Source organism: Haliotis rufescens, unplaced genomic scaffold (genome assembly GCF_023055435.1).
Source record: "Haliotis rufescens isolate VD_foot unplaced genomic scaffold, xgHalRufe1.0.p SCAF_57, whole genome shotgun sequence".
NCBI classification, from domain to species: Eukaryota; Metazoa; Mollusca; class Gastropoda; order Lepetellida; family Haliotidae; genus Haliotis; species Haliotis rufescens.
The window spans coordinates 1233057-1248111 of NW_025964301.1; the positions used below are offsets into that span (position 1 = coordinate 1233057).

At 39.0% G+C, this 15055-nt stretch overlaps 1 protein-coding gene across 2 annotated transcripts in view; it reads left to right on the forward strand.

Moving 5' to 3' along the window:
• LOC124137862 overlaps nucleotides 1–14622 on the forward strand; it is a 58049-nt gene extending 43427 nt beyond the window's left edge. For both annotated transcript variants that reach the window (XM_048385365.1, XM_048385366.1), the window contains exons 12-13: nucleotides 5680–6188; nucleotides 13426–14622. In XM_048385365.1, the coding sequence (XP_048241322.1) occupies nucleotides 5680–6188; nucleotides 13426–13745 (829 nt within the window). In that variant the 3' untranslated portion in view covers nucleotides 13746–14622. The remainder of the gene's footprint in view (nucleotides 1–5679; nucleotides 6189–13425) is intronic.
• The last annotated feature ends 433 nt before the right edge of the window (nucleotides 14623–15055 follow it).

Below are 15055 nucleotides of genomic sequence, written 5' to 3' on the forward strand. Positions count from 1 at the left end.
AGCCTCCCTGCATCTGATGTTGTCAATATTTTCTCATAAATGGGACAAAGGACCCATGACATTTAACATTCTCTTTTGAATAAACTGCAATGAGAAAAATCTTTTTTCTCAAATGACCTTCAAAAAGATCATCTAAATACCCATCCAATTGGGGAGCAGTCAAACATTGCTCATCAGGTATGGGATGATCATCAAGAATGTTTTCATTCAACACATTATATTTTTTGAAGGTAGAGAACTGAGTTTGGAGATGATTAGACAGATGGCAAAGCAAGGACCAAGAATCTGATTCTGATTCTGCCTGTGTGATCGAAAATGGGACATATTTATCTACTGGTTCAGCTGAACCGGCTACAGTAGCAAGACGATTTTCGGGGCGGGGTTTATCAAGTTTATTGACATGAACGTTGGAAAATTGACCTCTTTTTGTGAGGGTTCAATATAGACATCCACATCCGGCGCTGAAAATGTGCTAGGACGATGGTAACTACCGACAACATTGCACTCGTTGCTATCAGTTTAACTGTCACTCAAACTTGACTCACTCGAGCTAGACCAGTCTGAGATATCATGTTCAATCCTTTGCTTAATTCTCTTTTTTTCTAGGGATTTGATAACCTTTAGGCAAGTGATCCTTCTCGCTTGTACTACTACCACCCTGCTAAGTACGACACTTGACTGACTGCTCCACTTTCCGGAGGTTTGTCATGATCCCTTGAACCTTTGGAAGGTTGTTTGGGGATATAAGATGGTGTACTACTCATATTTACCTTTATATACTCACAAAATATCTCCAGCAAGATACGTACGTGTGATTAGCACGAGGCCATGATGATTGTTTGGCTTGTTTTATCAATATCATTAAAATCAGATCTTAGTTCTCTCTTTTGCTGAACAAAGATCTGAGGACATCCCATTACAGGTCAAGTCAGACCGACCTTCCGCGAACTTTGACCAACCAATGGAGTGACCAATCAGAATGCAGCTTTCTCGTGCCTTACGGCACAAATTTCATATTGGCGACTACGCTTCGAAACATATTTTGAAAAATTCTCGATTACAAGTTTGAAACCTGAACAAAAGATCATTCTGGAATGGCTAATAGATAGTCTAGGTTGTAAGGATTTAGTCGTTAAACTAGCAACTATCGTTCGGAGTTAAAGTTGTTGAGGTCTGTTTAGCGGTAGCGAGAACTGAGGTCTGATTTTAATGAGATTGTTGTTTTACGCCTCAATCAACAATAGTCCATCTATATGACGGGGGTCTGTAAATAATCGAGTCTGAAAAAGACAATCCAGTGATTTACATCATGAACATCGATCCACGCAATTGGGACAAGCATAGTCGCCTTTTACGGCAAGCATTGGTTGCTGAAGACCTATTCTACCCCGGATCTTCATGGGTCGAGGACATGATGAAGAAGGCTTATTGGTAATTAGCTTTCACGAGATTGTAACCTTTGAACTTGGCCTAGGCCTATTTTTAGCATGGAGCAGATAAAGACGGTACTATCACATCTACGGAGTTTTATGCGGTGAAATGTGAATTTTACTTTGTTTACGTTTCAACAAGTACAGTTTTCCGAGCATAGTGTTCGTTTCCACACTTAATTATTTCGTAATTTGTATTTCTCATTTGATTCTAAAATGTATGCAATCTCATTAAAATCAGATCTTGGTTGTCGCTACCGCTAAACAAAGATCTGAGGACATCCCATGAGGGGTCATGTCAGAACGACCTTTCATCCGACCAATCAGAGCGTTGCTTACCAGATCATAAAAGTGACAGTTGGAATGTGATTTCTAATCTCGAAAACTTTAACACGGGGTATTCCAAACAATAGTTATGGGTTTAACGACTGAATCAATACAATCTAAACCATATATTTGCCATTCCAGAATGTTCTATTGTTCAGGTTTCAAATTTTTAGTCGAGAATTTGTCAAAATATGTTTGAATGTTGAATTTGTAGTTGCCAATTTGAAATCAGTGCCGTAAAGCACGAGAAAGCTGACTTCTGATTGGCTAATGTCGGCTTCTTGTCAGTCCTTCCATTGGTCAGTCAAAATTCGCGCAAAGTCGGTCTGACAAGACCCAAAAGGGGATGTCCTCAAATCTTTGTTTAAGTGACAGCGAGAACTAAGATCTGATTTTATTGAGATTGAAATGTATGTTTAATTCAGGGATGACATGTATCGCGACCAAGTTTGAAATTTATGTGATCTAATACGGGACTCTCAATAATAATCGGCAGGTGCAACGTGATTTTGAAAACACTATTAGTGCAGCAGCATAGCAAGCTAATTGTGCCTTTTGTGATACAAGCACCAAATTTGGCACACAGTTACTTTAGTATGTTGCAAACATTTCTGGATATGCATATCAAGAAATGTTTGCGACATACTAAAGTAACTGTGTGCCAAATTTGGTGCTTGTATCACAAAATGCACAAAACTTTCAGATATGGAGGCTATGCCGCTGCACTTTTTCCAACATGGCCGAACGTACACTTTGGTGATGGTGTTTGCGTATTTTCCAAAACATTCTAAACAATTTTAGGCGACGTTTCAAAATTATCATTAGTTATTAAATGACAAACAGATACCCATGATCACTAATATGCTATTTTTAAAATTCATTGCATTGCGTAAATATCCGATATATAGATTTTTTTTAAACACAGAGTAAATAACGCCGTGAATTGGGATTTAGTAATGTGTCAAAATGGCGAGATTTACGATGTACTGAATTTATATAGGTCACTTTCAGTAATTTTTCTTTGCCTGAATTGACAGTGAATGATAACACAGAAGAGGGAATTTCCCACAGAATTCTAAACACTGAAGTGTATAAGTGTGCGTAGTTTATTTTGAATTTTATTTGACTTCGAAGCGAGGGTTGAAGAGCCGGAGGGACATATATGTCTATGTTGCATCATGGGGTTTACACACTAAAAATCCATAACGTTCAGCACAGACGTAGGGGAACATTCGAATGAAGCACGAGCAATTTATCAATGAATTACAATCAGGAAAGTAGACCGTCATAATCTGACCTCAGGTCATCACCATGGAGTAGCCAATCACGTGCCTGGAATTCGATCTCACACATGTTTGATGCCAGTTTTCTCAAATGGGTTTCTCACCCACAGGTGTGCAAGAAATGTTAATACCAAGTATTAGAACAAAGATCAGTGTTGATGACAAACATCTTCGTTCACGTCTGTAAAACATAACACCAAAACACATCGCATGCAGTAGCGCCACACACGTCTTTGGGTGTCATTCCTGATTTTGACAATTTCAAGGAAGGTCGATTAATCAATGTGGACCATTATTTTTGTCAATCTTATTACTTCTACTTGTCATAGAATTGTGATTTACTTGATTGCATTGAGTGTTTGTGTGTGCACTAGCGATGCGGCGTCAGCAACACCCAGATCGACAACCTGCTATTGGCATGATGGAAACTGGCAGAAGTCAGTGTGCAGAGGCCAGTTCGTTCAATGTTTGAGTCTGTGATAAGCAGACTATGGAACAGATACCAACAAACCCAGAATGTTAAGGATCGATCCTGTGCACGTCCCAGATCAACCACAAGAGTACAGGAAAATTGTGCAAACTTTCATCAGGCAACTGGAGTTACGGGTCAGACGATTAGAAATCCTCAACATGCAGCTCTTCTCCATGCTCGACTGCCACATGTTGTGCCGCCCCTTACAAATCATCATATTGCCAACAGACGTCAAGGGTGCGCAGAAGTTTGAAACTGGAGTCATCGTGGCTGGTCACGTGTCATGTTTTCAGATAAGTCCCAATTCACTTTGCACTTCCTTGAAGTGGTCGGAGTCTAGCAACGTCGAAATGAACGTGGAGCCAATGTCATCCAGAGACGTCATGACAGATTCGGTGTGCCGATCATATTGCTAAGGTTGCAATCATAGGCTGTATGACATTGCTTGGTGAAACCATTACTCGATATTCTGTTATAACACGACAGTTTAGGATTTCGTGACCTTTTTCTAACATTTTTTATTGCTGATTTTTAGGACCGATTTACCTTATTGTCACATATTATTTCTAAACATAAATGGTTACGAAAGCATCGCAAACCTACCTTTCGTAATTGCATGCCTACGTATTGTCTAAAATCTGTGTTTAAATAGGCCCATGTCAAATCATACAGCACAATAAATTATGAATAAACAAGTTAGAGAAGTTCCTCCTTAACTACCAAAAATTAATCCAATTGGGGCCAGGCGGTGCAATGGGAGTGAGACAGACACGCTCAAATCTCCATTAGCAGAATCAAACGCAGTATTCCTCGTCTCACCTTATTCGTCCTTCAAATTCGTTGGCGGTCATAGCATCTACACTCATACTCCACTACCAGTTATAATGTGTTTCCAATTCATTCATTATTATTATCTTATGGCTATTACTATAAACTAATATTGCTTACAACGAGAAATTTTTTCTCTCAAATGACCTGTTTCGTGCTTCAAAAAGATCATCTAAAATATTTCCGATTGTGCCCTACCATTGGGGCTTTTAGCGAGGATTTCTAAAGATTAAGGAAATAATGTTGTCGGTTTTATTTACGTGCTTAGACGAGTTGACAGGTATGTAGACGAGTTGACATGTGGTGATGATATGTGTTATATTTTCAGGTAGGTGCGATGGGGGTAATTGAGTGTGTTTAGCCTTGGCTCGTCATGCCCAGTAATTCGTAAACAGATGTCCATGATTAGTCGGAATCGTACAATTGAAAACGTTTAGAAGAGATTCCGTATTATTACTTGTACTTATTATTCTATGCATACAGATTCAGAGAGGCAAAACACCTTCCACAAGTCTGTATGACGAAGGGTTGGCTTCAACTTTCCCTTTATGTCGAGCAATATTCCAGCAGCTCCATTCTTTAGTGTTTGCATTTACCAACATTTGAGGTACAACCGAGCATTGTCTTTCTACCAAGATTTCAAAGCGCATTATACGACTCTTGTTCAGAAGTTTTTTGATGAAGGTTACAACATTCAAGGCCTCAGTAAAGCTTTCAAAAAGTGTATGGTAGACATGAAGAGGACATGTCCAAATTTGACGCATCAGTGACAAAAATTATGTTCGATTCAATTCTCTATTTTTATTTGTACTATATGTTCCCGTGTTTTTAGGTGAACAATTGACTTGCCTTTGCATGTGTTTGTGATGGGTGCCACGCAGGATATGCTCAGCGTTTAGCGAGCACATGGTATCATCACTATTGGATAGTGAATCTTTAACACATGCTCATCATATAGTCGGAATCGTACAGTCCATAAGACTCGTATGAGTATGGAAAGGGTTCTGTCGCTTTTTATAATCATCCCTACTGCCTACGCCCTAATAAGTGTCATATATATCATCTAGTTACCACAAAAAGGATAGACACAAACGTATGATAATGAAACATCGGAAGGGGGAGTTCAAGATAAGTTCATTGGTGTGGAATACCCGTCTTCCATTTACCACTCATCAGGCTTGTTATTATAATCTTTCATTCATGTAAAAAATCAATGAATATCCTTATCACACTTTTCATATATCAAGCTATATATATTATATATAATTATGCTTTATATAGAATTTGCTTTTTTCTGTTTTACCGTGAATAGTGTAATGTAACAGTTACTCTCTTACAGATATGGTAGCGGTTTAGTTGAAAAAGGTGCGAAGAAATCATCTATCCAAACTGAAGCTAACTTTGTGACTGGGCAAATGAGTATCTGCAGCATCCTCACTTTCCACTTCTTTGACCGGGAACTCAAGATGCACCATCTAATGTTCGACTGTGTGGATGTATACAAAATAGACAGTGTTAAAAAAATGCATTTTCAGAATGATGACATGGTGGAGATTAAGAGGACTAGATCCAAAGATTTTGAAATGAAAACAAAAACGAAGATCAACGTTTCCATTGAAGGAAATTTGAAATCTTTAGACAAAGAGATAAAGGCAAACTATCTGAAATTCAACTCAATAGCTCGGACGAATAAGGTAATGATACCAGTCGTTTCCAAAGATCCTGGAGCAATAAGCATTGTGAGGTACAGGTTGCCCAAAGACACACACCATGCATACTTCTCTCTGGATAAGTTGAAAACAGCTCCTCTACAAAAGCAAATTCCAAAGAAAGAGCTCAAGGTTTCAGGTATGTTCAAGTATACGGTTCATTTATCAAAGGACTGAGGTTCTATTATATCCTGGATGGTCGTCATTAAAAAATATAACTTTGATTTATCCACTTTAAACAATGTGTGTGTGTGTGTGTGTGTGTGTGTGTGTGTGTGTGTGCATGCGTGTGCGTATGTGTGTGCATGCGTTTGTGTGAGTTTGTTGTTGTTTCTGTGTGTTTGTTTTGTCTTAGTTTAAGAGGCGGAAATATTGATCGGATGGTCAGACGCAATGCTCATAGTATCAATCACTGTTTTGTTCTGGTCCAGACACGATTATGTACAGGCCATGGCCATATAGCTTGTGGAATATTGCAGTGTGCAGTGTTTAGTAATATACAATCACACACGTGCATGATTATGGTTTGATCATAAAATGTATACTATGCAAAACAGGAGGGAATCATCAAGACGTATCTTCTGATCTATATGGTATTGGCAAATGGAAATGATATGGCGGCGCACTAGGTCGTTAAAGAGGTCCTGAGTCAAATTCGAAATTTGCATTTTGCAGCCAACGACTAAATATCCGATATCGAGTATAACCACTAAGAATTAGACGAATATCCCAGCTTGACTCGTGTTGTTCAACTCATCAGTTAGAGCAACGCCGAGTTCATTGAGAATTCATTTTGACGTTGACGTTGACGTTGACGTACACGAATATGAGGCGATCAAAGTGGGCAACCTGTTTGCCGTGGGTTGCGTCCCTGTGTTGCGGAGGACGGGAGTCTGGTAGTTGAGGGCACTGGTTCCTGGAACTGTGTTCCTTTGCCCAACACACTACTTCAACCCTTACTTCGCCTAGACGGGTGGTAAGATGGGCCCGGTCTTATCAATCGGCTGGTCAGGCCAGGCTCTTTGCGTAATATTGTATATGAACATCTGTGTTGTCTTTTAATGTATATTTTGGCCTTGGCCGTCCATAACTTGTGTGTATTCTCAATTTTGGATTGAATAATTTGCCTAGAGTCTTACGCCAGGAGGCGGTGGCTCATGGGCCAATCTGGTACTTTCGACCTCTGAGTTCTGTATGTCTTCAATTTCTTGTCATGGGCCGAACCAGCCTGGCATTTTATTTGTTAGACAAATACAGCTATTCATGTTGTTTTTACTGGAGTATAACACCTCTGTATCCCTGATGTTTGCATGTTGGAGATCCGGTGCAGGAAAACATCGCTCTTTGTAGCACTCCATGGTGGATGGGGAGCAGGGGTGCTGAATAAATTACTTTCATCATGGCTCATAATCATTCTGGTTCAAACCGCACTGACAAGAAGAGACGTCTGGAAGCTGAGATTTTCTCATCTCACGATGATGCTTCTATTTCACAAACTTCAAATTCTTGGGCTCGGTTTATCTTGTGGAATCACGAAATCAACTACCTTTGAAAATCAATCCCTTTGCCTATCTAAAGCCATTGAAGGTATCTGTGGTGAGGTGAAGAATGTTTCACGGCTCCGGAGCGGCTCTCTTTTGGTGGACTGTGCACGGAGACAGCAGGCTATTAATCTTTTAAATTGTACTAGCTTTGCAAACACAGAAGTTGTTGTTTCCGAACAAAGAACGTTGAATTCGAGTCGGGGGATCATCCGCGACAGAGCTCGTTGCCTGGCAGAAATGTCAGAAGATGACATTTTGGAAGAACTTAAAACACAGAATGTCACATCAGTGAAACGTTTCAATAGAAAAGATGGTGAAAATTTCGTTCCAACCAATACTTATTTGTTCTTCTTTTCTCTTCCAACAATTCCTCAATCTATTAAGGCAGGCTATTTTAACATCGGAGTGGAGGTGTATATCCCCAATCCGCTCCGGTGTTACAAATGTCAGAAGTTTGGGCACGGCTGCAAATCATGTGATCGTCCGACTGTTTGCCACTGTTGTGGTGGAAATCATGATGGTTCAGGCTGTACAGCAGACCTGAATTGTACAAATTGTAAGGGTCAACATGTAGCATCATCTAAATCCTGCCCTTTTCGGACACGTGAAAAAGACATTTTGACAATTAAATGTCAAAACAACATCAGTTACTTTGATGCCAAAAAACTCTATGATAGCCGGACACCTTCATCCAAACAATCTTATGCTGCTGCTGTTGTCTCTCGCCCTTCAACCAGTAGACCTATAGAATGTAAGACGGACTTGACGTAGACACATTCTGAACACCCGCTGCCTATGACTACATCATGTGACAGTCAAACAACTCATTCTGTCAGCCCTGGTGAAATGTCTCCAGATTCTATGATTGTGACTCAGGTTGTGGCCCCATCTTCACCCACTCCTGATATACCAGCTACCAACAAACCATCAACTGAAATGGCAAAAAAACAAAAGAAAAAACAAAACAGAAAAATCACAACTAAGATCCCCACTCTCACTGACACATCTACAGATAATTTCTTTGAGCCTCTTGAGATGGATGTCACCCCATCTTCACACCACAACAGTTGTCACTCCTCTTCACGTTTACGTGAACAATCTCCGGTAGAACCACCATGAATCATTCAAATCTAATTCAATGGAATTGCCGAGGACTTAGGCACAATTTTAACGAACTGCAATTATTATCAACGGATATTTGTCCATCAGCAATTTCTTTACAAGAAACGTACCTTAAAACAACCGACAAATTTGATTTAAGGCAGTATAGTTCGTATCATTCCTTCTCTCCTCCGGGAGATAAAGCTACTGGAGGAGCTTCTATTTTGGTGCGGCGGGGCGTTGTTCACAGTCCTGTTCCGCTTGACACGAATATGCAAGCTGTTGCAGTTAGACTAACACTGCATATTGCCTTCACACTTTGCTCCTTATACATTCCTCCATCCTCAAATCTTCAGTATAATGATCTCCAAAAACTGTACGACCAGCTCCCAAAGCCCTGTCTCATCATGGGTGATCTAAATGGGCATAATCCTTTATGGGGAGGTTCTATCATTAATCAAAAGGGTAAAGTCATCGAGGATTTTGTTTCTGATAATGACCTCCGCATCTTTAACGATGACTCGGACACCTACTCACACCCTGCAACTGGTACGTATTCATCATTAGATCTGTCTTTGACGGATTCAGTTTTGTTGAATGAATTCTCATGGTCCGTCCATGATGACCAATGTGGGAGTGACCATTTCCCCACGGTGCTTAAACCCATTCATCCCACTGATGATCCACCTTCACCTCGATGGAATTTTGTGAAGGCTGATTGGCTTTTATTTCAATCTTTATGCAAAGATAAATTACAACCTACATCTTTTCAGAATGTTACTGACCCGATTCAGTTGTTCTCAGATCTACTGAATGAAATTGCTGATGAATCAATACCTAAGTGGTTTGATCAATAACCGTGGTTTGATGACACTTGCAAACACGCTAGGAAATGTCGTAAGAAGGCGGAGAAATACTTCCGTAAACATCCTACTGTCCATAACTTGAACATCGTCAAAATTTCAAATTCTAAGGCGAGACGTCCATTCAAACAAAATAAACGTCAATCCTGGCAGAATTATGTCTCAAAAATTAACTCTCGTACCCCTATGTCCAAGGTATGGAACATGATCAAAAAGATCAAAGGCAAGGGATCAAATTCTACAGTAAACCATCTAAAGGATGGCGATACTTTGCTAACGACTAAATCTGATATTGCCAATAGACTTGGGAAAACGTTATCTCAACATTCTTCTTCATCTAATTACGCTCCTGAATTTCAAAAATATCAGCTCCAACAGGAAAAGAAAAAAGTAAATTTTACATCTGATAATGGTGAAGATTACAATGAGGTATTTTCACTACATGAGCTATATACTGCCTTAGGGCAAGCTCATGATACAGCAGCAGGCGCTGATAATATTCATTATCAGCTACTGAAACACTTCCCCGAATTATGCCTTGAAACTTTGTTGACTATATTCGATGACATTTGGACATCAGGGACGTTTCCACCTTCATGGCATAATGCCATTGTTATACCAATACCCAAACCTGGGCGGGATCATTCTGATCCATCAAATTACCGACCTATCTCTTTAACTAGCTGTGTTTGTAAAACGATGGAACGCATCGTAAATAATCGATTAGTGTGGTACTTCGAAACAAATAATCTTCTTACCAATATACAATGTGGTTTCCGGAAAAACAGAAGTACTATCGATCATTTAGTGCGTTTAGAATCGTTCATTAAAAATTCCATTGTAAATAGACAACATGCTGTATCAATCTTTTTCGATTTAGAAAAAGCTTACGATACAACATGGAAACATGGTATTTTAAAAGATCTTCATGATTTTGGATTAAGAGGCCGTCTGCCTCATTTTATATCCCAGTTTTTAACAGACAGGCAATTTCAAGTCCGAGTGGGTACAACCCTGTCTGATCATTATAATCAGGATCAGGGTGTCCCACAAGGCAGTATTTTGTCTGTCACTTTATTCAGTATATAAATTAACAGTGGATGTGGATGATTTTAATCTATCTTGTCGTGGTAAAAATATGCGCACAATAGAAAGGCAATTACAATTATGTCTTAATAAAATTCACAAGTGGTGTTTAGAAAACGGGTTTAAATTTTCCAAATCAAAAACTAATTGTATACATTTCTGCAGAAAATATAAGCCACATAAGGACCCTGAACTATTTCTGAATGGCACTCCTATCAAAGTTGTTAAGGAGGCCAAGTTCTTGGGACTTATTTTTGATAACCACTTAACTTTCCTTCCACATATAAAATACCTAAAAGCTAAATGCCTGAAGGCACTCGATCTCTTGAAAGTTGTTTCCAATTCAAAGTGGGGAGGGGATCAAACAACCCTCTTACACTTATACAGGTCACTGATCCGTTCAAAACTTGATTATGGCTCCATCATCTATGGTGGAGCCTGCAAAAGTAACTTACAAAAACTAGATACGATACATCATCAGGGTCTGAGGCTTTGCCTTGGAGCCTTCAGAACGTCTCCCATTCACAGTCTCTATATAGAAGCAGATGAGCCTTCTCTTAAACAACGCTGACTAAAATTATCTCTACAATACATCACTAAATTATATTCTAATCCGTCAAATCCAGCTTTTGAATGTATATTCCATCCTCTCTACGAAGATCTTTACAATAAGAAATCAGCAATCAATCCACCACTCGGAATTAGAATAAAATCTGCAATATCAGCTTCAAATATTAAACTCCAAGATATAGCTCCTACTCAACTTTTCTCATCTCCTCCTTGGCAAATGGTAAAGTCAGAGGTAGACCTGACATTAACCAAACTTAAGAAATCCGATACTAACCAATTAATATACCAACAAGAATACCATCAACTAAGAAACAATTATGACACTTATAAATCTATATTTACAGATGGATCCAAGGATGGTGGCGCAGTTGCTAGTGCCACTGTCATTGGATCCAGAAAAATCTCTTCACGTTTACCTGATAACAGTTCAATATTCACTGCAGAAGCAAACGCCATTTTTACAGCACTTAAATATATCGGTAATCAATCTAAACATAACCAATTCATACTGTTTTCAGATTCTCTTTCATGCCTTCAGGCAATTAAAAATATGTCTTCAAAACATCCACTTTTAATCCAAATTCTTGAGTTATTTAATGATCTTGCTACTGGCCAAAATGACATCGTCTTTTGTTGGTTACCAAGCCATGTTGGTATCAAAGGTAACACATGGCCGATGCTGCTGCTAAAGCAGCGCTCAACAAATCTGTGACACCACTTCTGATCCCATACACTGATTTTAAACCCATGATTCGATCCCACATCCGAGATCTTATGCAACAGAAGTGGGACGCCCAAGTAGGTATCAATAAATTACATGAAATTAAACCAAATATCGGATTTGAAGAGGTCATTATGCGACGATGTCGTATTGGCCACAGCAGATATACTCATGAATATTTACTAAAAGGTGGGGATCCTCCGTTTTGTATCCCTAGTGATGAAAGAATCACAGTCAAGCATGTCCTGCTTGACTGTGTTGATTTTTCCATCACAAGGGATAAATATTTCAATGTAAAAACAATTAAGGACCTTTTTAATGATGTTAATTCTCGTTTAATATTATGTTTTTTAAAAGAAATAGAACTTGTCCATAAATTTTGATGTGCTTAATGTATTATTTTATAAATTGGTAGTGCTAATTAATAACTTAGATTGTGAGTGGCTGTACCCTCGAGGCGGGTTGAAGTAGCGTAAAATTATTGTCCCCCTAAGAGGGTATGTAAGTCCCCAACCATTCGTAGTATTTTTATGCATACCAGACTTTTAAATCGTAGTATATTTGTTAGTTTTATCCAATGGCTAAACTTGCATATAATCGCCAGCGACTGAAGGGATGGTGTAAATCCTGCCGGGGTCCATGCAGGAAGCAAAGGCACTGTAAGTCCCCATGGTCCCTGGTGTGGTGATCTCCCTTTAGTTACTGACGATCTCTAGCCCATTTTTATATTGTGTTGTTCCTTTATACTTAATGCTTTTAAATGTTCTGCAACTAGTTTTAAATCTTATCTGTGATATTCTAGTTCTCATACTGTCCTTTGATGACAGATTTTTATAAAGTTTAAATATATGTATATTTCATGTCTAATTTCTCGTCACGATATGGCTGAAATATTGCCGATGTGACGTAAAGTATTACCTCAATCACTCACTCACTTATCTGAGTGGCAGTTTGCAACCGATTTCTAAAAGCCATCGTTCTGACTTATCTGTCCTGGGCTGGAGTTGTTGCCCTTGGGCGTTCAGAGTGGCGTCGATCATCGGCGTTATGTGTTTGTGCCCACAATCCGCTGATGACAAATTGAGAACATGCAGCGTTTGGGCAACAATATTCAAACGTGTGCCCCAACTACTACATGTCGATTTTAAGTAAATGTTCAGCACTTGGCAAACGTCGCATGATCAATGCTGTTGCTTCCTTTATGATCAAATGAGTTTTATTAAGTGTCTCAGAGCGTTTGGTTCCAAGAAAACAAGCGTCTGCTCACAACAGAGTCTTGCAGTGTTTTGAAGTTTGATTTCTTCAATGATATTGCCATTGTCAGATATTGGTGTATTGTCCTATAGCTTCACCTCAAAGCAAATTATCCCCTACTTTTTTGCAGTTGTCCCAGTTAATGAATTAAAAGTCGTATAAAGTTTTAGATAATTTAGTTTGTGTAATACCTATAAAACCAATTACCTATTATTCTTTAACATATTCTGTTTACAGGAATCCCTGTTTTGACAGAGAAGAGCCTGTCAGCTTTGTCTGAATCCCTGCCTTGGTCAACATGGATGAAAGTTGGTATAGAACTGGGGTTGTCGAATGACAGTGTACGCGACATATCCGAGAAGGCGGAACACACCAACTCTGACCCTCGATTTCAGCTTCTCTGTAAGTGGAAAAACAGCAGTCAAAAGAGTCACGATGAACTGTTAACCCAATTGTTATATGCTCTGCAGGAAATCAAACGCAATGATATCGCTGAAGTGCTTCAATTGGCCATGGTAGAGCATAGAGAGCTCAGGAGAATCGACTTTGAGAAATAAGGACAATGACCCAAGATGTCATTGCCCAACACCACAAGATAGTGGTTCCTCCACGAACACTAACATTAAGAATGTTGTGGCAGAATATAATATTGTATTGGTACTAGCTGTATAGCATATGCACTGTACAATTAGGAAGGGACCTGTGAACTTCACTGGACAGAATGTGTACATAGCTAAAGCTGAATGCTATTATAATATATTTAGTGATTGAATACTGTTCCTGAACATTGTCTGAAAAAATACAATTGATATCTCCCTCGTATAAATAACACCAGAACAACTTTCGGTCCGCATTAATGACATTATGATTCAGAACAATTATCATAAATGAAAGTATGCTTCAAATGACATTTCCTTTCATTTTGTACAAAGTGCCATGAACCATTTTGTGATGAATGGCTCGTAGATCAAGGAAAGAAGTTTTTCTCATGTTATTTGTGTGGGATAGTGGTGTAAGAAGTTAAACATCAAATGTTTCGACAGAATTGATCTTTGTTCTTATCTGAGATTGCAAAGCTTCCAGCAGATCCTTGGAGCTTTTGAGAATACACATGGTATCAATTCCACTTGTCTGAGATACTTTTTGTGAATATAAAAAAACACTTTCCTGAGTTGTAATATCTCTGTTTGAACGGATTTGTATGTAGCCTTCTTGATGTTATCAGTGTTTTGTTTTTCAAACATATGTATTTCATTTATTGTATTCAGATTTACGTGTTGTATGTACTAGTATTCAGATGTAAGTTCAGATGTTGTAAATGCACATGATGTAAATTTACTTTGTTCTTTTCTGAGATTGCACAATCTCATTAAAATCAGACCTTAGTTCCCGCTACCGCTAAACAAAGATCTGAAGACATCCCATTTGGGGTCACGTCAGAACGACCTTTCATCCGACCAATCAGGGCGTCACTTACCAGATTATGAAAGTGACAGTCGGAGTGTGATTTCTATTCATGCAAACACGAACACTTTAACACAGGGTATTCCGAACGATAGTTACGGGTTAAACGACCGAATCCATACAATCAAGGCTAGCTATTAGCCATTCCAGAATGTTCTTTTGTTCAGGCTTCAAATTTGTAATGGAGAATTTGTCAAAATATGTTTCGAAGCGTAGTCGCCAACTTAAAATTAGTGCCGTAAAGCTGGAGAAAGCTGCCTTCTGACTGGTCATTCCATTGGTCGGTCAAAGTTCGCGCAAGGTCGGTCTGACGTGACCTGTAATGGGATGTCCTCAGATCTTTGTCTAGCGGTAGTGAGAACTAAGATTTGATTTTAATGAGATTGGAGATTGCAAAGCTTCC